Source organism: Heteronotia binoei, chromosome 8, assembly GCF_032191835.1.
Source record: "Heteronotia binoei isolate CCM8104 ecotype False Entrance Well chromosome 8, APGP_CSIRO_Hbin_v1, whole genome shotgun sequence".
NCBI classification, from domain to species: Eukaryota; Metazoa; Chordata; class Lepidosauria; order Squamata; family Gekkonidae; genus Heteronotia; species Heteronotia binoei.
This window is the reverse complement of record NC_083230.1, coordinates 99,554,773-99,574,194: the sequence shown is the minus strand read 5'-3', so window position 1 is coordinate 99,574,194 and position 19,422 is coordinate 99,554,773. Positions and strand designations below refer to the sequence as shown.

General features: G+C 40.9%; 1 protein-coding gene across 4 annotated transcripts in view; it reads left to right on the top strand.

Annotated features, from left to right (window-relative positions):
* FGD4 (FYVE, RhoGEF and PH domain containing 4) overlaps positions 1-19,422 on the top strand; it is a 180,961-nt gene that overhangs the window by 117,511 nt on the left and 44,028 nt on the right. For all 4 annotated transcript variants that reach the window (XM_060245701.1, XM_060245704.1, XM_060245703.1 and 1 more), the window contains exons 2-4: positions 937-1,104; positions 11,403-11,583; positions 16,996-17,479. In XM_060245701.1, coding sequence (XP_060101684.1) covers positions 937-1,104; positions 11,403-11,583; positions 16,996-17,479 — 833 coding nt within the window. The remainder of the gene's footprint in view (positions 1-936; positions 1,105-11,402; positions 11,584-16,995; positions 17,480-19,422) is intronic.

The following is a 19,422-nucleotide window of genomic DNA, read 5'->3' as shown; positions in this document are numbered from 1 at the left end:
TGAACTTTACTCCAGGCTTGCCATCATTTACTCTACTTTCAGATGTTCCCACCAATTTCAGCTGACCTGTAACAGCACCATATAGTTTGGGATAATCCTTTGGGACCACCTCTCCTGGTATGCCCCAAGAAATGTTCTTCACTCTGAAAAGAGTTCCAAGTCTAAGAGTTCCAAGGGGTTCCTGGGGGTTCCAAGTCTAAGAGAGATCTGGCTGTCCTCAGCCAGGGCCTTTTTGGCTTTAGCCCCTACTGGTAGAACTCTCTGCCAGATTACACCCTTGTCCTGTAGGATTTACTTCCTTTCCACAAGGCATGCAAAGCAGAGATGTTTGGCCAGGCATTTGTTTGAGGCAGTGACAGTAAATTTAGTAGTCTGGCGCCCTCGTTACGCCCACCCCCATTTACCATAAACCTCCCCCAGGAGGCACTAAAGGAATTATGTTTGGTGTTCAGTATAATTAATATTTTTACCATTTTGTTTTTAATTTAAGATATTGCATTTTACTATGTTGTTAGCCACCCTCAACTCTGCTCCCAGGGAAGGCTGGCCTATAAATCAAATATAATAAATTAATACTAATTAGTAGTTCTAGCCAGTAATTAGAAATAATCTGGCACCTTTACTGGGAAAGGAAAGAGATGTGAAGTTGTAAACATCGGGTGGGAAATGAGTCTCATTGAACCCTGGAAGTCTGTCTTTGATGCTAATTTTAGTTTGTGCCGAAATGCACCCTACTAGAGCTGTTTGGAGGATAAGACCTATCCAGATGTTTTGAACCTGTGCTTCCTGCTACAGGGGAATGTGGTGGGAGAGTAAACCATACAGCTTCAGCTGATCAGGGGGAAAATTACTCTTTAGTTTATTGCTGTTTTAGAAGACTGAGCAGGAAATCCCAGATACAACCATAGCTGAACATTTGTTTTGTCTCCCTTGCAGGTGGCAGTACATGTCCAAAGATCTTCATAACTGTGCCTTGCGGTGCAAGCAGCACAGGAAGCAGTACATCTAAGCTATTTGAGCCGAACATCTGCAATGAAGTGGCTCAGGGAATAAATGGAAACGTGCCAGTTAAGCACTCGCCACGCCCAAATCCAAAGCCACAAGGTCAGTAGAGATTCCAAATACCTGCCAAGTCTTGGCCCTCAGAGGAAGCAAACTAAACAGTTGCTTTAGCCAAATATTCATCATTTGTGGCACAAAAAAAATTTATTCAGATGGTTTGCAGAAGCAAATTTTATTGAGTGTTGGTTGAATACCACCGTAATGAACTAATGAACTAAAACGTAGTATTTTGTAAAACTGCATGTAACTTTTATAAAGAAGGAAGGCTGAAAATTATGATTTTGAGTCATTGCATTCTGAAGTGATCAGAGATAGGAATTAACAGACTGAATTTTTTTTTATATTTATTTTGTAACCCCCCCCCCCCTAAATTTAGCTTCTCAAAGTAATCTTGAAGTTCCTAGATTGTGAGCACACATCCTGTAGTAGGTGAGACACTAGAAGAGAGTGAAGATCTTTGGGAAAGCTGAAATGCATACAGAAAGTGAGATATATGGCTTTATCCATCAGTCATATAACTCTTGAAGTTACAAGTTATTTCATTCCATTTGAAAATAGCATTTGACTCATTTTTATGAGCAGATGCTATGTTTTTAAATTTCCTATTATTTATTCTTCTATGTCAGTTTAGAATGTCAAATTTAAGGGTTTTTTTCAACAATATGAGAAGAGATTCACAGAGCAATGGTATGCAGAGTTCTCAGCTTCTCTGCACCACAGGCAGCTAACAGTGACATCTTCAGAGGATGCTGTATTCTCTAGACACTTCTGGGACCATCCTTCCCCTATGATAAAGTCAGTAGTATGACCTCCAATGGGTAGCAAGCACCTACACTAAGCTACCATTAGATTGCTAGTAGAAGGCTATGGTGATGGCAGATTGCTTCTTAAAACAGTATTCCAAAAGATCAAGGGCGATTTGTTCATTTTCCTTTTCAGAAAGTATCAGAGATGGCAATTTAATAACATTAATATGAAATACAAACAGAAAACTATGTAAAAAAAAAAAAGGTAAAGGTAGTCCCCTGTGCAAGCACCGGTTGTTTTTGACTCTGGGGTGACGTTGCTTTCACAATGTTTTCACAACAGACTTTTAACGGGGTGGTTTGCCATTGCCTTCCCCAGTCATCTACACTTTCCCCCCGTCAAGCTGGGTACTCATTTTGCCAACCTTGGAAGGATGAAGACTGAGTCAACTTCAGTGAGTCCCTTTAGCCGACAGACTTTGCTCCTGTGGAGCAAATACCCCTGACTCAATCCAGCATATATTGCTTGATTGTTCTTTATACCATAACCTCCGTAAAGATTTATTTGGCAAGCTTTCTTTTTCTCCAGATTTGTCTATTCTGCCACCCTGTTATTATTTATTGAGTGATACTCAGGGGGTGGTTAGTGAGGCTGTGGCAAAATTTCTGGCTGACATCCTTAAATTTAATTCTGACCATGTTTGAATGCATCTGAAAGCTCGGTTTTATTTTGATTTTATCTCCAATGTTTAAATTTTTATATTCTGTGTATTTTTATCTGAATCCATTATGCCATTAAAGGTTTGGTATGGTATGGACTGAGTCAACTTGGAGCCAGCTACCTGAACCAGCTTCCGCTGGGATCGAACTCAGATCATGAGCAGAGGGCTCCGACTGCAGTACTGCAGCTTTACCACTCTATGCCATGGGGTTGTATTTCCTTACAAATAACTTACAAAGCTTTTAAAATATTTTTATTGAAGTTTGATAGAGACAGAAAGTTGCATTTGGGGAGTCCAGCCTGGCTTAGAGACTCTACCCCATTATTTTTGCTTCTGTGGTTCCTAGACTCCCTTCCCTCTTCCAGTCTTCTTCCGTATATGCAGTTTTGGAAGTTGTATTGCTACATTTAAAAAATCACTTATATATAGCTTTTACATTTCTAAATTGTAGCTGCAGAAGAGTCAAATGTCTTGGTTTTATTATTGAAGAGAAGCAAAACCCCCATGCAATATGAGAATTGTGTTGACTGTTCTCATTGCTTGGCTTAGGTCTGATTATTCAGCTGGGCTCAAAAATTTACTTGATCCAGAATTTTTGTTCAGGCCAGGAAGCACCAACTCCATGTATGCTAGCTTCTCCAGATCCTGGACAATTTAAGCTGTCAATAGGTAAAAATTGTATTACAAAGACAGTGCGTGTGCTACTAGTCCTACCTTGACTGAAATTAAAGTAGTCTATCTTAGTAACTGCCTCTCCACACTTCCGGAGTCCTTGTTGATTTAGAGTTCTGTGAGTTACGCCCTGCACTACAGCAAAGAAATTACATTTGGGATAGGCATCAAAACCTATGAACATAATTTGAGAATTCCAGGAAGAAATAATATTTAGTCTGACCTATTCCCTCTGGAATATTTCACAAATAAAGAACATTTTGTAGGTAGTAGCTACAAAAGCACAGTGTGTGCTTTGATGTTTGTCTTCTGAATGGGAGCTCTACCCATTGAAAAATTGAATCTAGTTGCCAAAGCTAATGCTTGTTCTTCCTTTTTCTTTTCTGACTTATGTGTCGGGTTGCCAAGTCCAATTCAAGAAATATCTGGGGGTGGAGCCAAGATCAAGGCTGTGACAAGCATAATTGAACTCCAAAGGGAGTTCTGGCCATCACATTTAAAGGGATGGCACACCTTTTCAATTCCTTCCTTCCATAGGAAATAATGAAGGATAGGGACACCTTCTTTTGGGGCTCATAGAATTGGACCCCCTGGTCCAATCTTTTTGAAACTTTAGAGGTATTTTGGGGAGAGGCACTAGATGCTATACTGAAAATTTGGTGTTTCTACCCAAAAAAACCAGCCCCCCCCAGAGCCCCAGATACCCGCGGATCAATTCTCCATGATTTTCTATGGGAATAAATACCCATAGGGAATAATAGAGTTCCCAGCAGACATTTCCCTCCCCTCCCCCCGCTTTCTGATGACCCTGAAGTGGGGGGAGGGCCTCCAAACCGGGGGATCCCCTGCCCCCACCTGGGGATTGGCAACTCTACTTATGTGTCACTTCTGGATACAGACCTTTGCTTTGAAGGCCATGTGTAGACAGTTATGGGTTGCTGTCTGGATCTTCTATCACCGCTGTTCCATATATATGCTGTCATTACTAAATTATGTCATTATCTCTAGCAGAAATGAAAGTTTACAAGGAAATAAGGGCCTGTATGCAGCTAGCTGGCAGTTCCCATGTCCTTCCAGCTTGTGGTGTCAGGGATTGGGATTGAAAGCCCAATGGCAGGTTGGATCAATGAAAACAAGCACAGTAATGTCACTGTTTTTATGGTATGGACATTAAGCATTGTACTTCTGCCTTATAATTTACATGCATTTTGTTATATCAGTAAACTTAGTGACCCTTAAATTGCTCTCAAACCAAATTCCATTTTTTTACAAACACTTTATCTTGCCCATCTAGCCACAATGAAGGTGATATGGTTTCATTTGATATGAACTATATCAATGTAAGCACAAGAATGAAGCAAGCAAATCTCAATACCCACACCAGCAATCATTAAAAGTTGGTCTAAAAATAGCAGATTTGATCAATCAGCAACCAAATTTTAAAATACTGTATGATCCTTATTGAAGGACCAAAAAGGATGGCTTTCATCCGCTGGTGGAATGACTGCCAAAAGAGGCAAGATACCCCTCACTCTCTGGGGCATGTCAAAGCCAGAATATTGCAGATCCTGGAGTTTAGATTATTGTTGATATGTCACAATTACTACGCATATCTTTCAGTGATGCAGCAAATGTTTTCCAAAGGCTATGTGTGAGTTTGGTTCTTTCTGTTTACTAGTTGTAAGCATGATTTGACAGGATAAGAAATAGGATCACAGGCCTGGATGATGTACTAGATAGCTGTTTTCTAGTAAAAACATCCCTTTGACCTGCAAATCAAGGAAAGCTTGAAATGTTTTCCCTTGAATGTTTTTTGTGTGGTGGTTCTTTCGAAGACACTCCTTTAATGGAGTGGAAAATATTCAAAGTCTGTCTTTGCTACTAAGGATTTGTACTGGAAACTAACAATGGTCTGTGACCTGGTTCTACAGAGTGGTGTTTTGTAGTTTCTTTCTGAAAAGCTGCTTAGAGCTTTGGAAACCAAATGCATCATTGTATACTATTCTTCAATCATTGCCCCCCACTCTTGGCATGGAGAATAGGTCCTAGAAAGAAGAATCAAGTGTAATTTAATTTAATTAATTTAATTTTTTAACATTTATACCCCGCTCTATCCTGCAAGTGGGCTCAGGGAAGCTTACAAAATTTGGTTTTGTGTTAACCCTTTTAAATGTTACATTGCTATAATTTGGGATGATAAATTACTTAAGGTTAAGGTGAAAGTGTGAAGTTATTGTTGATGCTGGATGAGCAATATACATAAGAGTTTTGGAGCAGAACTTTCTGGTTTTTTAGCCATGTCATTGGAGAAAGTGGTCTTCAAACCTTATATTAAAATTAAACAAAATCAGTATTCACTCTGTTTACAGACCTGAATGATGTGTATTTGCCTCACTGTGACCTCAAAAAAATAATGATGGGTTATGATTTGGTCCTATACCAAAAGATTTGTCTATCTTTTGGTTAAATATATAAATAAAATAAATATCCCAAATCTTACAAGCTATGGAATGTATTATTCAACATGCATGTAAATAGGTACAGAAACAATAGGATAGACTATGTGTTATGACTCCTAGTAAGTGAAATCTCTCATCAATTCTTTTGGAATATGAGAGATCAAAATAGTGAAGACATATAGACATCAAGCCAACAGCCCCTCCACCTATAAAGTCTAGCTCAGTTTCCAACCTGTGGGCCATGAGTATGAGAGCTGTTGTTCTTCCATGAGATATAAATTAAATGTTCTGGGAAGCACAGAGCATCCATCTACAGAGGTGGTTGCAGTATTTCTCCATGGACTGGCCTTGTCTCCTCCCAATCAACCTATGGTGTTATGGATAGTCTTCTACTAAAAAAAAATTGCAAATCCACTTATTATTGAAGGATGGGAAAGCTGCATGCATACTTCACTGTATGTATCCTTTTTGCTTACCTCTCAGACGGCAAAAACATATATTGAAAACATTTTGTAGGAAGTTTTTCTATGTTCCCTAGAGTCTCCTAATTTTTTATCTGCAAAAATGAAGGGAAAAATAGGGGGAGGCATTTTTTCCTGGATCTGTACAGCTCTGCTTAGTACAGGAACCCAGCAGAATCAGCCCTCACCATAGGAAATTATCTGTTGCATTTCTGCATGCATCATGGCTCTAGGCTACCAATCAAGAAGTACACCCAGAATAGCTGACAAACCAAATAATGGCAGATGGGCATCATTGGAGGCAGGTGGTTCTTATTCACAGCACTTCTGAAAGCAAAACTTTTTGAGATGAAAGTTTTCCAATTATGATTCAGGGAATAGTGTTTCTCCAGTTCAAAAATTCTGAAACATTTCTTGTACTTATTTTCTTTATGTCATTGCCTTAACAGGCAACTTTGGGTCTTGCAGAGACTCAGGCTGCTACACTGCACATTTCTTAAGGCTGGAGGGCATGTTTCCCACTAAATATATGCTCATTTTTATTTGCCATTATCAAAATGTGTGTTAGCTGCATGCAGAGCATATTTTGCATAAGGTTGGTTTTGGTATTCCTTACCCTACAGAAGGTACATTCCATAACTTGGCAAATTACCGCTGTCATCATGAGATACAGCTTTAATTGTGGGCAGGGGTGAAATTCTAGCACGAGCTCCATTGCATATTAGGCCACACATCCCTGATGTAGCCAATCCTCCAAGAGCATACAAAAAAGAGCCTTGTAAGCTCTTGGAGGATTGGCTACATCAGGGGTGTGTGGCCTAATATGCAAAGGAACTTCTCCCATTATCATACCCGCCTGAACAGAGAAGCTATTGAGATTTACAAACACCAGCACAATTTTAACAGAAAGGAAGAAGGCATCTTCATCCACCAATCTTGGTACCCAGCTCTGCAAAACACCCTACAGACTATAAACTGCAGAAAGTCTCAGAACAACCAGCAAATTCCACAGAACAATCAGCACAGTCAACAACCATCTTCCTTATCTTCAAACCCCTTCCAACCCTCCCAGCAATTAACACAGAACAATGGTCACATTCAACAGGCAGTTTCCTTATCACTACCCTTCCAGGAAGCCCCACCAAACAATGGGCACATCCACAAACCAATTGCCCTTTCATCACACACCCTCCAGCCTAGAAATAGCAGCTCTCCAGCAGCCCTGGCCCCACTCAATGCACAGCAGCCAAGAAGGTCTGAGCGCCTGCTCCGGCTGCAACGCCACTGAGGATGTTCTCCGCAGCTGAGAACGAAACGTCTGGAAGGAAAACTTTCTCCAGTAGAACACGGCACTTGATCCCGAAAGATTCTACAAACCCTAATAAAGGAACTTCTGCTAGAATTCCACCTCTTGCGGGCATGAATCCTTCTTCCATTCAGTCTTCTTTCTCACAGGGTAATTCTTTGGCCTCTTCCTGTCTTCCTTTCTCCCTCTCCTCCCCACCCCCCAATAGTTTTATCATCTCTTACTTAGCTAGCCATTCAATTTTTGGGCCGTTATCTGATGTTCACTGGCCTACATCTGCCTGTCAATTCCAGGGAGAATCCAGAATAGGAAACAGCTCAGTTTCTAGTAGCTACTGGCAGGTAGATAATTAAACCCATTTCAGAAACCTTCGAGGAGATAATAGATCTATAATGAGCACATGTGACAGTCTCTTTAAAAACAGAGTAAAAATTACAGCAGCTTTTCCAGTAATTCCTTGTATATCTTTAGAAGAGCTTTGTTAATGCACAGTCTAGTAGATGTTGAAGGCTTCGCTTGTATTCTAATGACAGAAAGAAATATCAGTTCTGATCGTAGTAAAATCCAGTTAACATGCATCCTAGTTTGTTGACACACAGTTTTTCTTTTTAAACATCCTGTGTCAAGCCCTGCTTTCTGAACTTACTTGTGCTGCTTGAGTGTTGATTCCCAGTAGTTTGTGTCATATGTGTATGCTAATGTAATTTTATGTAGAAATTTTTTGCTGTTCAGTCGCACAGTCGAGTCCAACTCTTTGCAACCCCATGGACAAAGTCACGCCAGGCCCTCCTGTCTTCCACCAGCCTCCGAAATCTGCTCAAATTCGTGTCAGTAACACTGTCCAGCCATCTCATCTTTTGCTGTCCCCTTCTTCTTTTGCCTTCTGTCTTTCCTAACATCAGGATCTTCTCCAGGGAGTGCTCTCTTCTCATTTGGTGGTCAAAGTATTTGAGCTTCAGCATCTGACCTTCCAGTGAACAGTCTGGGTTGATTTCCCTTAGGACTGACTGATTGGATCTTCTTGCAGTACAAGGGACTCTCAAGAGTCTTCTCCAGCACCACATCTCAAAAGCATCTATTCTTCTGCGCTTGGCCTTCCTTATGGTCCAGCTCTCACAGCCATACATTACTACTGGGAATACCATCGCTTTAACTATACGGACTTTTGTTGGCAGGATGATGTCTCTACTTTTTATTATACTGCCCAGGTTCACCATAGCTGTCCTCCCAAGGAGCAAATGTCTTTTAATTTCATGGTTACAGTCACCATCTGCAGTGACCTTGGATCCCAGAAATGTGAAGTCTCTCGCTACTTCCATGTCTTCCCCTTCTATTTGCCAAGGTGTGATGGGGCCAGATGCCATGATCTTAGGTTTTTTTGATGTTGAGTTTCAAGCTTACTTTTGTGCTCTCCTCTTTCACCCTCAACAAGAGGTTCTTTAGGTCCTCCTCATTTTCTGCCATTAGAGTGGTGTCATCTGCATATCTGAGGTTGTTGATGTTTTTCTTGGCAATCTTAATTCCGGCTTGTGCTTCTTCCAGGCCAGCATTCCACATGATGTACTCTGCATATAAATTAAATAAGCAAGGTGACAATATACTACATCCTTGTCGAACTCCTTTTCCTATTCTAAACCAATTAGTTATTCCATATCCCGTTCTGACAGTTGCTTCTTGACCCTTATACAGGTTTCTCAGGAGACATGTGAGGTGGTCTGGTACTCCCATCTCTTTAAGTACTTGCCACAGTTTGTTGTGATCCACGCAATCAAAGACTTTAGCATAGTCAATGAAGCAGAAATAGACTTTTTCTGATACTCCCGTGCTTTCTACATAATCCAGCGAATGTTGGCAATTTGATCTCTAGTTCCTCTACCTCTCTGAAACTGAGCTTGAACTTCTGGTAGTTCCCAATCTACATACTGCTGAAGCCTAGCTTGTGGGATCTTTAACATGACTTGCTGGCATGTGAAATGAGTGCAATGGTGTGATAATTTGAACATTCCTTGGCATTACCCTTCTTTGGGATTGGAATATAAACCGATCTTTTCCAATCCTGTGGCCACTGTTGTGTTTTCCAAATTTGTTGACATAATATGTGCATCACTTTAGCAGCAGCATCTTTTAGGACTTTGTATAGCTCAACTGGGATACCATCATCTCCGCTCACTTTGTTGTTAGTAATGCTTTCTAAAGCCCATTTGACTTCACTCTCCAGGATGTCTGGCTCAAGGTCATCGATCTCACTGTCATGGTTGTCCAGGACATTGAGATCCTTCTTGTATAATTCTTCTGTGTATTCTTGCTACCTCTTCCTGATCTCTTCTGCTTCTGTTAGGTCCCTACCATTATCATGCCCATCTCTGCACGAAACGTTCCCTTGATTTCTCCAATTTTCTTGAAGAGATCTCTTGTTCTTCCCATTCTATTATTTTCCTCTGTTGCTTTGCATTGTTCCTTCAGGAAGGCCTCCTTATCTTTCCTTGCTGTTCTCTGGAAATCTACATTCAGTTGAGTTAATCTTTCCTTTTCACCTTTGCCTTTCGCTTTCCTTCTTTCCTCAGCTATTTGTAAAACCTCATCAGACAGCCACTTTGCTTTCTTGCATTTCTTTTTCTTTGGGATGGTGCTGATTGCTGCCTTCTGTACAGTGTCACGAACCTCCGTCCATAGTTCTTCAGGAACTCTGTCTATCAATTCTAGTTCCTTAAACCTATTCTTCACCTCCACTGTATATTCGTAAGGGATGTGATCAAAGTTAAACCTGAATGGCCTAATGGCTTCCCCAGTTTTCTTCAGTTTAAGCCTGAATTTTGCGATGAGTAGCTCATGATCTGAACCACAGTCAGCTCCTGGTCTTGTTTTTGCTGACTGTAAGGAAATTCTCCATCTTTGACTGCAGAGTATATAATCAATCTGATTTCTGCGTTGCCCATCAGGTGATGTCCACGTGTGGAGTCGCCTTTTAGGTTGTTGGAAGAGGGTGTTCGCTATGACCAGTTTGTTCTCTTGACAAAACTCTATTAGCCTTTGCCTGGCTTCATTTTGTTCTCCAAGACCAAACTTGTCAGTTGTTCTGGTTACCTTTTGACTTCCTACTTTGGCATTCCAGTCCCCTATGAGGAGGAGGACATCTTTTTTTGGTGTTGTAGATCTTCATAGAACTGGTCCACTTCAGCCTCTTCTGTATCAGTGGTTGGGGCATAGACTTGTATTACTGTGATATTGAATGGTTTGCCTTGGATACAGACTGAGATTATTCTTTCATTTTTGAGATTGTATCCCATTACTACCTTCCTCACTCTCTTGTTAACTATAAAGGCCACACCACTTCTTCTACGGGACTCTTGCCCACAATAATAGATGTAGTGATTCTCTGAGTTAAATTCCCCCATTCCTGTCCATTTTAGTTCACTGATTCCCAAGATGTCGATGTTCAGTCTTGCCATCTCTTGTTTGACCACATCTAGCTTACCTTCATTCATAGATCTTACATTCCACGTTCCGATGCAATAGTGTTCTTTGCAGCATTGGACTGTTCTTTCACCATCAGACACATCCACAGCTGAATTTACCAAGTCTGAATTCACAGTTGTCTGCTTAGCGTTTACTGTGTAAGGCCAACAGGCGTTTTGTTTCTTTTTTGGCTTGCCAAGTCATTCCTCTCATTCCCTACACTTTGACTGATAGAAAGGCCTGGGACAGCATCTTACAGGGTGCCTAGTATTCTTTTGTTTCTTACTATTGCTTGTTTTGTTGCCATTTTGTAGCCAGGACAGTGTGGCTTCTTCATCTGTCCTAAATGATAGAGCAGATACAGCCCGATGTAGCTGAAGGTCAAAAAAGAAAAATAACAGTCTTGGAGAGGGCTTGAATGATCCCATGGTGCTTTGGGGGAGTGATGGTTTTGAACAACTTGTGAAATGTTACCAATGTTTATAGTTTAGTATGTGTTCCTTTTTTTTTTTTTACAGTGCCTCCAAAGCCATTACATCTGCAAAATTCACAGTCATCTATTCCCCACCAAACCCCTAGACATAAAGTTTTATATACTGCGAAGGAAAGAATGGAGGAAGTTACATCTACCTCTTCTTGTGTATCAAAAGAGAAAACTAGTAAAGTGTCTGATCTCATCAGTCATTTTGAAGGAGGCAGGTAAACATGTTTTGTGTTTTTCTTCAAAGGTTCCAGTACAAATGCGACATAACTGATAATGAATGAGGAAATGCTATGTGTTCCTCTTTTATAGCCTTAGTGCAGGCAGTTCTTGTGTGTGTTGAGAGTTATAAGAAGGGGAAGCTGTTAAAATAATGGGCTGACAAAAGGATACAGGCAGGATTTTAGTTTACCAGAACTGCAGTATTTTTTGCACATGTAAAAAATGACTTTTTGGGGATTTGGGTCCATTGGACCCAAAAAATATTGGGATTCAGATAAATAATTGGGAAGCTTGTATTTATTTGGCATTTAAAAAATGCCTTCACTTGTGGAGGTGTGCTGCTGTGGTGGCATGACTCAGGGAGTAAAGGGAAGTCATTTAAAATGAAAATGCTTTCCCTTTACTCTCCAGAGTTGTGCCATGGCCTCCATGAGTGAAGGGAAGCCATTTTAAAATTAAAATTTCCCTTCATTCTCCATAATTAAAAATTTAAATTTCTCTTCATTCTCCGGAATTGTGCCACCTTGGCAGCATGCCTCCATCAATAAACAGAAGGCATTTAAAAATACCTTCCCATCACTCTCTGGAGTCACACCGCCTTGGCGGCATGCCTCCACAACTAAGAAGAAGGCATTTAAAAATTAAATGTCTTCCCCTTCAGTTGTGGAGGCATGCTGTTGAAGCAGCGCAACTCCAGAAAGCAAAGGGACGGCATTTTTAAATCTCTTAAAGTGAAGGGAATGCCTTCTCCAATATGTGAGGTGATTTGAATAATATCGGCTTTTATTCAGACCAGCTATTGTCTGATCTGCATTTGGCTGCATAACTACTCCCAAAATACCTTATTTTATTATAACCATATTTATTTGGTTCAGTTTATACTGAATGCACACCCCTAGTATTTACATTCCAGCCCATCATCATCTGAATTCAACAAAGAAAAGGAACAATTCAACAAGAGTATTCATGCTAGTCTGTAGCAGTAGGAAGACCAAAAAGCCATGCTGAGTTTTGCTGTGCTTCTACAGGCTAGCCTTCTCCTTCATCTTGTAGTTGTCATCCTATTGCAAAAGAAGTCCAAGGCTTGGCCTGGAAATTATTCTATTCAGCATGGGACATTACTGGCATGTTTTAAAGTGTTTGCTGTTCATCCCTCCTGATTGTATGGCTTTGATTGGTTTATTCTGTCATGATTCACTTCCCTTTTTTTCTCCCTTTAGGCCAGCTCCGTCCTTAGCAAAATGTTGATTACCTCTCTTTGTACTACTCTGCCATTTAAAAAATGATCACCTGAATTTTTGAAGATGTCATATCATTTTCTGGGCTTTGCAGGTTACTGGTTGCCAACAAAGACTGTATAAAAAAAAAATCTGGCATTTTTCAGACTTGGGTATATTGAACCCAAAAAGTATTGGTATTTTTTGATATTCTCAAATCCCAGTACTGGTATGGTATTCAGAATTGGGAAATATTCAGGAAACCCAATTTTTTCCAGCTCCATTATGCTCTTTGGGGATCATTATAGTCAATGGTCCTCATAGGATATTTTATTTATTTATTTATATTAAGATTTATACCCCGCCCTTCTCACCTAAGTGTCTCAGGGCGGCTTACAACATGATAAATTAGACAACTTCAGATTGAAACATTTAAAATACAATTAAACTATAGGTTAATAAAAAGCAGGATAAAATAGGATAATTAAAACCGGCGGCCTATAAATACATTTTGTTCCATCCAGGATGTTTTCATTGTCAGTTAATGTCATAGGCCTGCCGGAAGAGGACTGTCTTACAGGCCCTGCGGAATTGCCCTAGATCCCGCAGGGCCCGTACCTCTTCCGGCAGCTGGTTCCACCAGTAAGGTGGATATAATGGAAAATCAATCTGGGGTTGTCTGTGACTCTGTGTTGGACCTGCTTTTTGAGGTAGAGGCACCAAAATTGCAGCACAACAGCTGGTGCTGCTTCTCAGCCCCGCCAACTTTCAAAAAGATTGGGCTGTGGGTCCAATTCTATGGGCCCCAAAGAAGGTGCTCCCATCCGCTATTGCTTTCAGTTGAGAAAAAAGCATTTAAAGGGTTCATGGTCCTTTTAACTGCCTTCTCCAAATTGCATGACAGTGTGAGAACTCCAAAGGTGTTTAAAAGGCTCACAATTCCTTTAAACACCTTCAAGTGGTGAGTTCACCTGGAAGGTCTTTAAGGAGACTTTGAGTCCTTTAAATGCTGAAGTTTACTTGGTGCAGAGTTGCACAGCTTGGAGAAGGCATTTAAATGGACTGTGAGCCCTTTAAATGCCCCTTAACTTCAACTTTCCAGTGGCACTGAAAATCCCATATATTTTCAGCATTTGGGGAGCTTAACTATTTCATATAGCTGAACAATAACAGAAATCTGTAGCTGAACAATAACAGAAATCTGTATTTGACTGAGCCAGTGTCCCAAAAATACTGATAATATATTTTACAGATATTTTTTCAGCTTGGATTTAGCTGAATGCACATCCCTATTGCCAACCTGTGTAACAGCAGCATAGTATCCCTTCCCCCATTAAGTAGTCATCTGGAAACACCCTGCACTGATGTGGCAGCATTTCTCAAGTCTTTCTGCTGTTACTAGTAGTGTTATAGGTAGAAGGTGGCTTACAAATGATTTCCTGCTGAGGTAATTCTCTGTCTTTCATGGAGCTGTTGTATACCAAATCAGATGATTGGTCCGTTCACCTCAGTATTGGCCATGATTCTCCATGGTCTCAGGCAGAGAGGGATCTTTTGCAGCATTTGCTACTTGAGATCCTTTAACTGGTGACATCAAGATTTAAGCCAGGAGCCTGCAGGCAAAGCACATGTTATCTCATAGCTGCTCCTGCAGTCTTCCCCCCTGAATTGGTGTGCAGAATACTGTGATTGCTCCTTTTCCAGTGGAAGAAAAGAAGCACAGGACGGTAACCTAAAATAAGCAGGCTTACAGTATCAAGAATTAGAAAGTAAATAATATAAGCAAAAGGGACAAATGTTCTATAAAGGAGGCTATTATCTAATCAATAGATCAGGGAGATTGTATGGAGTTTGGTTTTGGGATGATAAAGGGTGGCAGGGTATGTCAGATGTTGAGGCACTAAAATTTATTTATTTATTTACGTTATATTTATATCCCACCTATTCTATGCAGATGCAAGGCGGCTAACAACATAAAATACACAATAAACAATATTAAAACAATAAAACAATCACATAAATTGCAATGGTGTTACTTCGGGCATATAATACTTCCTTTCTCAACGTGTACAGATCCTAGGCAGTTAGTATTAAAGTGCAATAGATCCAGATGGGGTGGCAGCCCTCTCCCATTAGATGTCACATGCCATCCGAAACAGTTCAGTCTTGCAGGCCCTGCGGAACTGTGATAAGTCCCGCAGGGCCCTGATGGCTTCTGGGAGGGTGTTCCAGAGTATTGGGGCTGCAACCGAGAAGGCTCTTGCTCTGGTGGAATTAAGCCTAGCCTCTTTTAGCCCAGGGACAGCCAAAAAATTTTGAGAGCTTGGTCGAAGTGCTCTCTGGAGAACATGTACATTTTGGAGAAAGCAGGTGTGAGTCCCATGTGTCTGGGAACAAAAACAGACCTGAAGTATGTAGCAAAATTGTGGCCAAGAGGATCTCAGCTCACATAAATGTAGTGGAAGATTCTGAGGACAATTGATAGTAGTCATGGCTTAGAGGGAAAACAGCTGAGGTGATTGCTGCTTAGTGAACATTATACTTGTTCAATCCTATGAATAATCTTTGGTGAAAGTCATTCTGTCATGTCATAATATTACTTAGTCCCATTGTTCCCTCTAAACTGAGTTAGCATCAGGTAGCTCACAGATTTTTAGCCTCCAGCTCACACATTTTTGTCTTAGCTAAGAAAAAATGGCCCCAGAGCTCAATAGTTTATGAAGTGGCTCACTGCTTTAATGCCAGTAGCTCACAAAGTAGAATTTTTGCTTACAAAACTCTGCACCTTAGAGGGAACATTGCTTAGTCCATATGTAGATTGCCACTAACTGAATATTGTAAGTGTACATGTCTGCATTTCCAAACCATCAGAGAGGAAATGATATGGAGAACAAAAAAGGGAAACGAGAGGACAAGCATACAAAGAAAATGATAGCAGGAAGTATGGTCAAAATATTAGAAGAAAATATTGCTCTGTAGGACCATTGAGAATTTGATATGAGTATAAATCTGAAAAACTGTACCTGGCCATGCATGGCCACACTTTGATATAGAGAAACTGACAGTTAGGTTGAATTAGAGGCCAATTCCTGACACTGAAGGATCAAAGTATGGTGCAGTGATGTAAAATAAGTAGCGATAGTTCATAAATGTAATCCAAGGAAAGAGAGTAACGAACAGTGACTTTAAACAAGCATATGTTACAGGAAGGAGCTTAAAGTACATGAAAGATAGCAAGAAAGATAGCAACATTAAAATGCAGCATATGTTCAAAATTCAACAATGATATAACATGTAACAAAGTAGGACCAAAATACACAGACTGAAAATTTCACAAGCCTATGCTTTTGTTGACCCATTATGAGAAAGCAAGGAAAAGAGATTGGTGAAATTTTTCTTATGCCTGGAGACGTATTTTTTTTAAACCACAGTCTATAGAATGCATAAAATGGGTTGGGAGACACAATTATTGTAGCAAAAGGGGGTATCCAGATGGGGAAGACTAAATTCTCCCCTTTGCTTGTCATTTAACTTCCCACAGGTACTCACCCAATACCTGTTCCTCCAGCCAAAGTCCACAGAAGACAAGAGCCTGCCCAATGAAACACTGCATGATAGAAGTGGCTAGAGAGTAAATGGTGAATGCAAGAAGGTTTCCGCCTCCTTCACCCACATGGAGCTCGTCTTCCCTTGTTATCCATGACTGGGGCAGCCCTGGACTGCTACTGTCTCATCCAGTTTAATCCATAATCAGGGGTGGAATTCTAGCAGGAGCTCCTTTGCATATTAGGCCACACACCCCTGATATAGCCAATCGTCCAAGAGCTTATAAAAAAGAGCCTTGTAAGGTTTTGGAGGATTGGCTGCATCAGGGCTGTGTGGCCTAATATGCAAAGGAGCTCCTGCTAGAATTTCACCCCTGGCCATAATAAACAGCAGGAGATGCTGTTATAGTGCTTTGATTTTAGTGGGTTTAGTGCTAACTGATCGCACATCTGTAAGATTGTAGCTATTGTTACTAGAAGCTCACCATTCATTATGTCCTTTTGTGGTTACCATTTTTGTTCCACATTTCCTCTGTTGTCATTGTGGTAGCCAAGAGGAATAAGAAGAATGTGTTGTACATCCTATGCAAATGTCTGTTTCTATAACACACATTCATTTTCATTCTCTGTCTCTTATTCTCCTTAGCCCATCCAATCTTAGTGAGCTGAAAAAGGAGCCCTGTGTTATCAGTGTTGTTAGATCTCAAGGAAAGCATGGGTTGACATCATCACCTCAGCCAAAATTCCTCACCCAACACCCACTACAAAAGCAGGGAAATAATACAGATCAATCTCAGGATGTACGGAATTGCACGACCAACGGAGTAGTAGCACAGAACCGGTTGGAATGCAGGGACAGCAGGTTGCCAGTTCGTAATGACAGTACGACCTCTCAAAATGAAGATGCTGCATCTGAAAGCAGCTTGATAAATGGAGAGAGAGAGAGCACAAGTACGGACTCGTTGCAAACTACGGCTGCCTGCAAAGGCCAAACGATCCATAGCTGTTGCCGGACTAGTTCAGATGGGAACACGTTCCCATCTGGAAAAGAAACTTTAGAAATGATTGCAAATGCAGAGGATAAACAGGTTGAAGAGCACATTAAACAAGACCAGCAACTGGAAACAAAGGTAAGGGGATGCATTTTCTGTTGTATTCTTAAGAAACCTCTGAAGCTGATCACTGTGTTCCTCTGTGATTATTCTGCAGCCTGACCCCAGACATTGACAGTGTGTTTCATTTGTAGGGTATTGTAGCAGCTTAATTATGAAAGTATTTGAGACATGGCCTCTTTTCTCACTGTAGCTACGCATATATTTTATGTTGGCTTTTTAAATTCACATTCTGTTTTTACAGGACAAAGAACTCTGGTGGAATAATTATATCTGGGTTGACAGAGGTGCTGAGAGCCCTGTCGCTCTTCCCCCAATCATGGAAACAGTTGAAAAGATCCTCTGCAGAAGTTTGCTAGAACAGGAATCTAATCCAGAGGCTTTTATGTGGGTGTTTCCAGTACACATACATGGCTATATTGAAGGGTTTCCTTCTTCAGTCGAATAGCAGGGAACACTCCTTTTGTATATCCACATCAGTACATTGTACTGAATGCCAACCTGCACAGGAAAGACATCCAAATGATGTAACGGGTGTTGGCAGTGATTTACAGGAAAAGGCAGGGACAACAGGGTGGTGGTACAGTAATATGTAGGAAGGAAATGGGCAAACACCTGGAGAAGATGACAGAAGGCAGCTGTTCTAACTGAGTGTTGCACCTTCTGGTTGATGAACTAATGTTCTGTTCCGTGGCCTGTTGCAAATAAAAAGTCAAGGTGCTCTTGATATCTTGTGGCCCCTCTTTGAAATCCATTTTCACACAGATTTATCCTAGGGTGCAGCTGTAATTTTTAATAACTTTTTAAAATCATGTGGGCAGGGCTGACTGCCTCAGCCTTTCTGGAACCTAGAAGGTTGAGCAGCTAAACAAAAGAATAAAATGCATTTATTTATTACAAAGTGAGCAATAAATATAGTTTATTATTTGGAGCTACCCTGTTTAGTAGATGTACACACTACCTGTCTGGTCTGGAATAGACATGTTACACTTAAATTTCTAGTGTCTGTTGTCATCATTTAGTCCAGGGGTCCCCAACCCCTGGTCCGTGGACCAGTATCAGTCCATGGCCTGTTAGCAACCGGGCCATGAGTTGTATAATTATTTCATTATATATTGCAATGTAGTAATAATAATTAATAATAATAAGACATTGGATTTATATCCTGTTTTCCACTCTGAATCTCAGAGTGGCTCACAACCTCCTTTATCTTCCTCCCTCACAACAGACACCCTGTGAGGTAGGTGGGGCTGAGAGAACTCTCCCAGAAGTTGCCTTTTCAAGGACAACTCTGCGAAAGGTGTGGCTGACCCAAGGCCATTCCAGCAGCTGCAGGTGGAGGAGTGGGGAGTCAAACCTGATTCCCCCAGATAAGAGTCCGCACACTTAACCACCACACCAAGATAAAGAGCACAATTGCATCAACCCAAAACCATACCCCCCCCCCCCCAGTCTGTGGAAAATTGTCTTCCACAAAACTGGTCCCTGGTGCCAAAACGGTTGGGGACCACTGATTTAGACCACTGAAGAAGGCCCTCTGGACTGAAACATGTTTATTCTACTGGTTATTTTGTGTAACCAGTGTTTGGGTCTTAGTTACTGTATGTGCAGCTTGCATGTGTTGTTGTATGCTATGTGGATGCAATGTGCTACCCACTACTTTGTCATTTTTATCCATGTTTTAAATCTATATTTGCTTTGCACTTTGGAATCAATAGATGTATCTTATTCGTTTGTTTGGCTACTCAACTTTCTGGGTTTCTGACTTGCTTCTCAGGTTGATCCCCCCTCCCCTTTTGTTGTTTCCTGCCTCAGCCTTTCCTGCAAGATCAGTTTCCTAATGGAGGGAAGATGCTGGTCCATGTTATTCGTCCATTCCCACATAGACTTTATATATCCCCACTATGGGATAGACTACCTTGTGTGGCAGACCTGTAACTAGTAAAGGGCACTTCACAGGG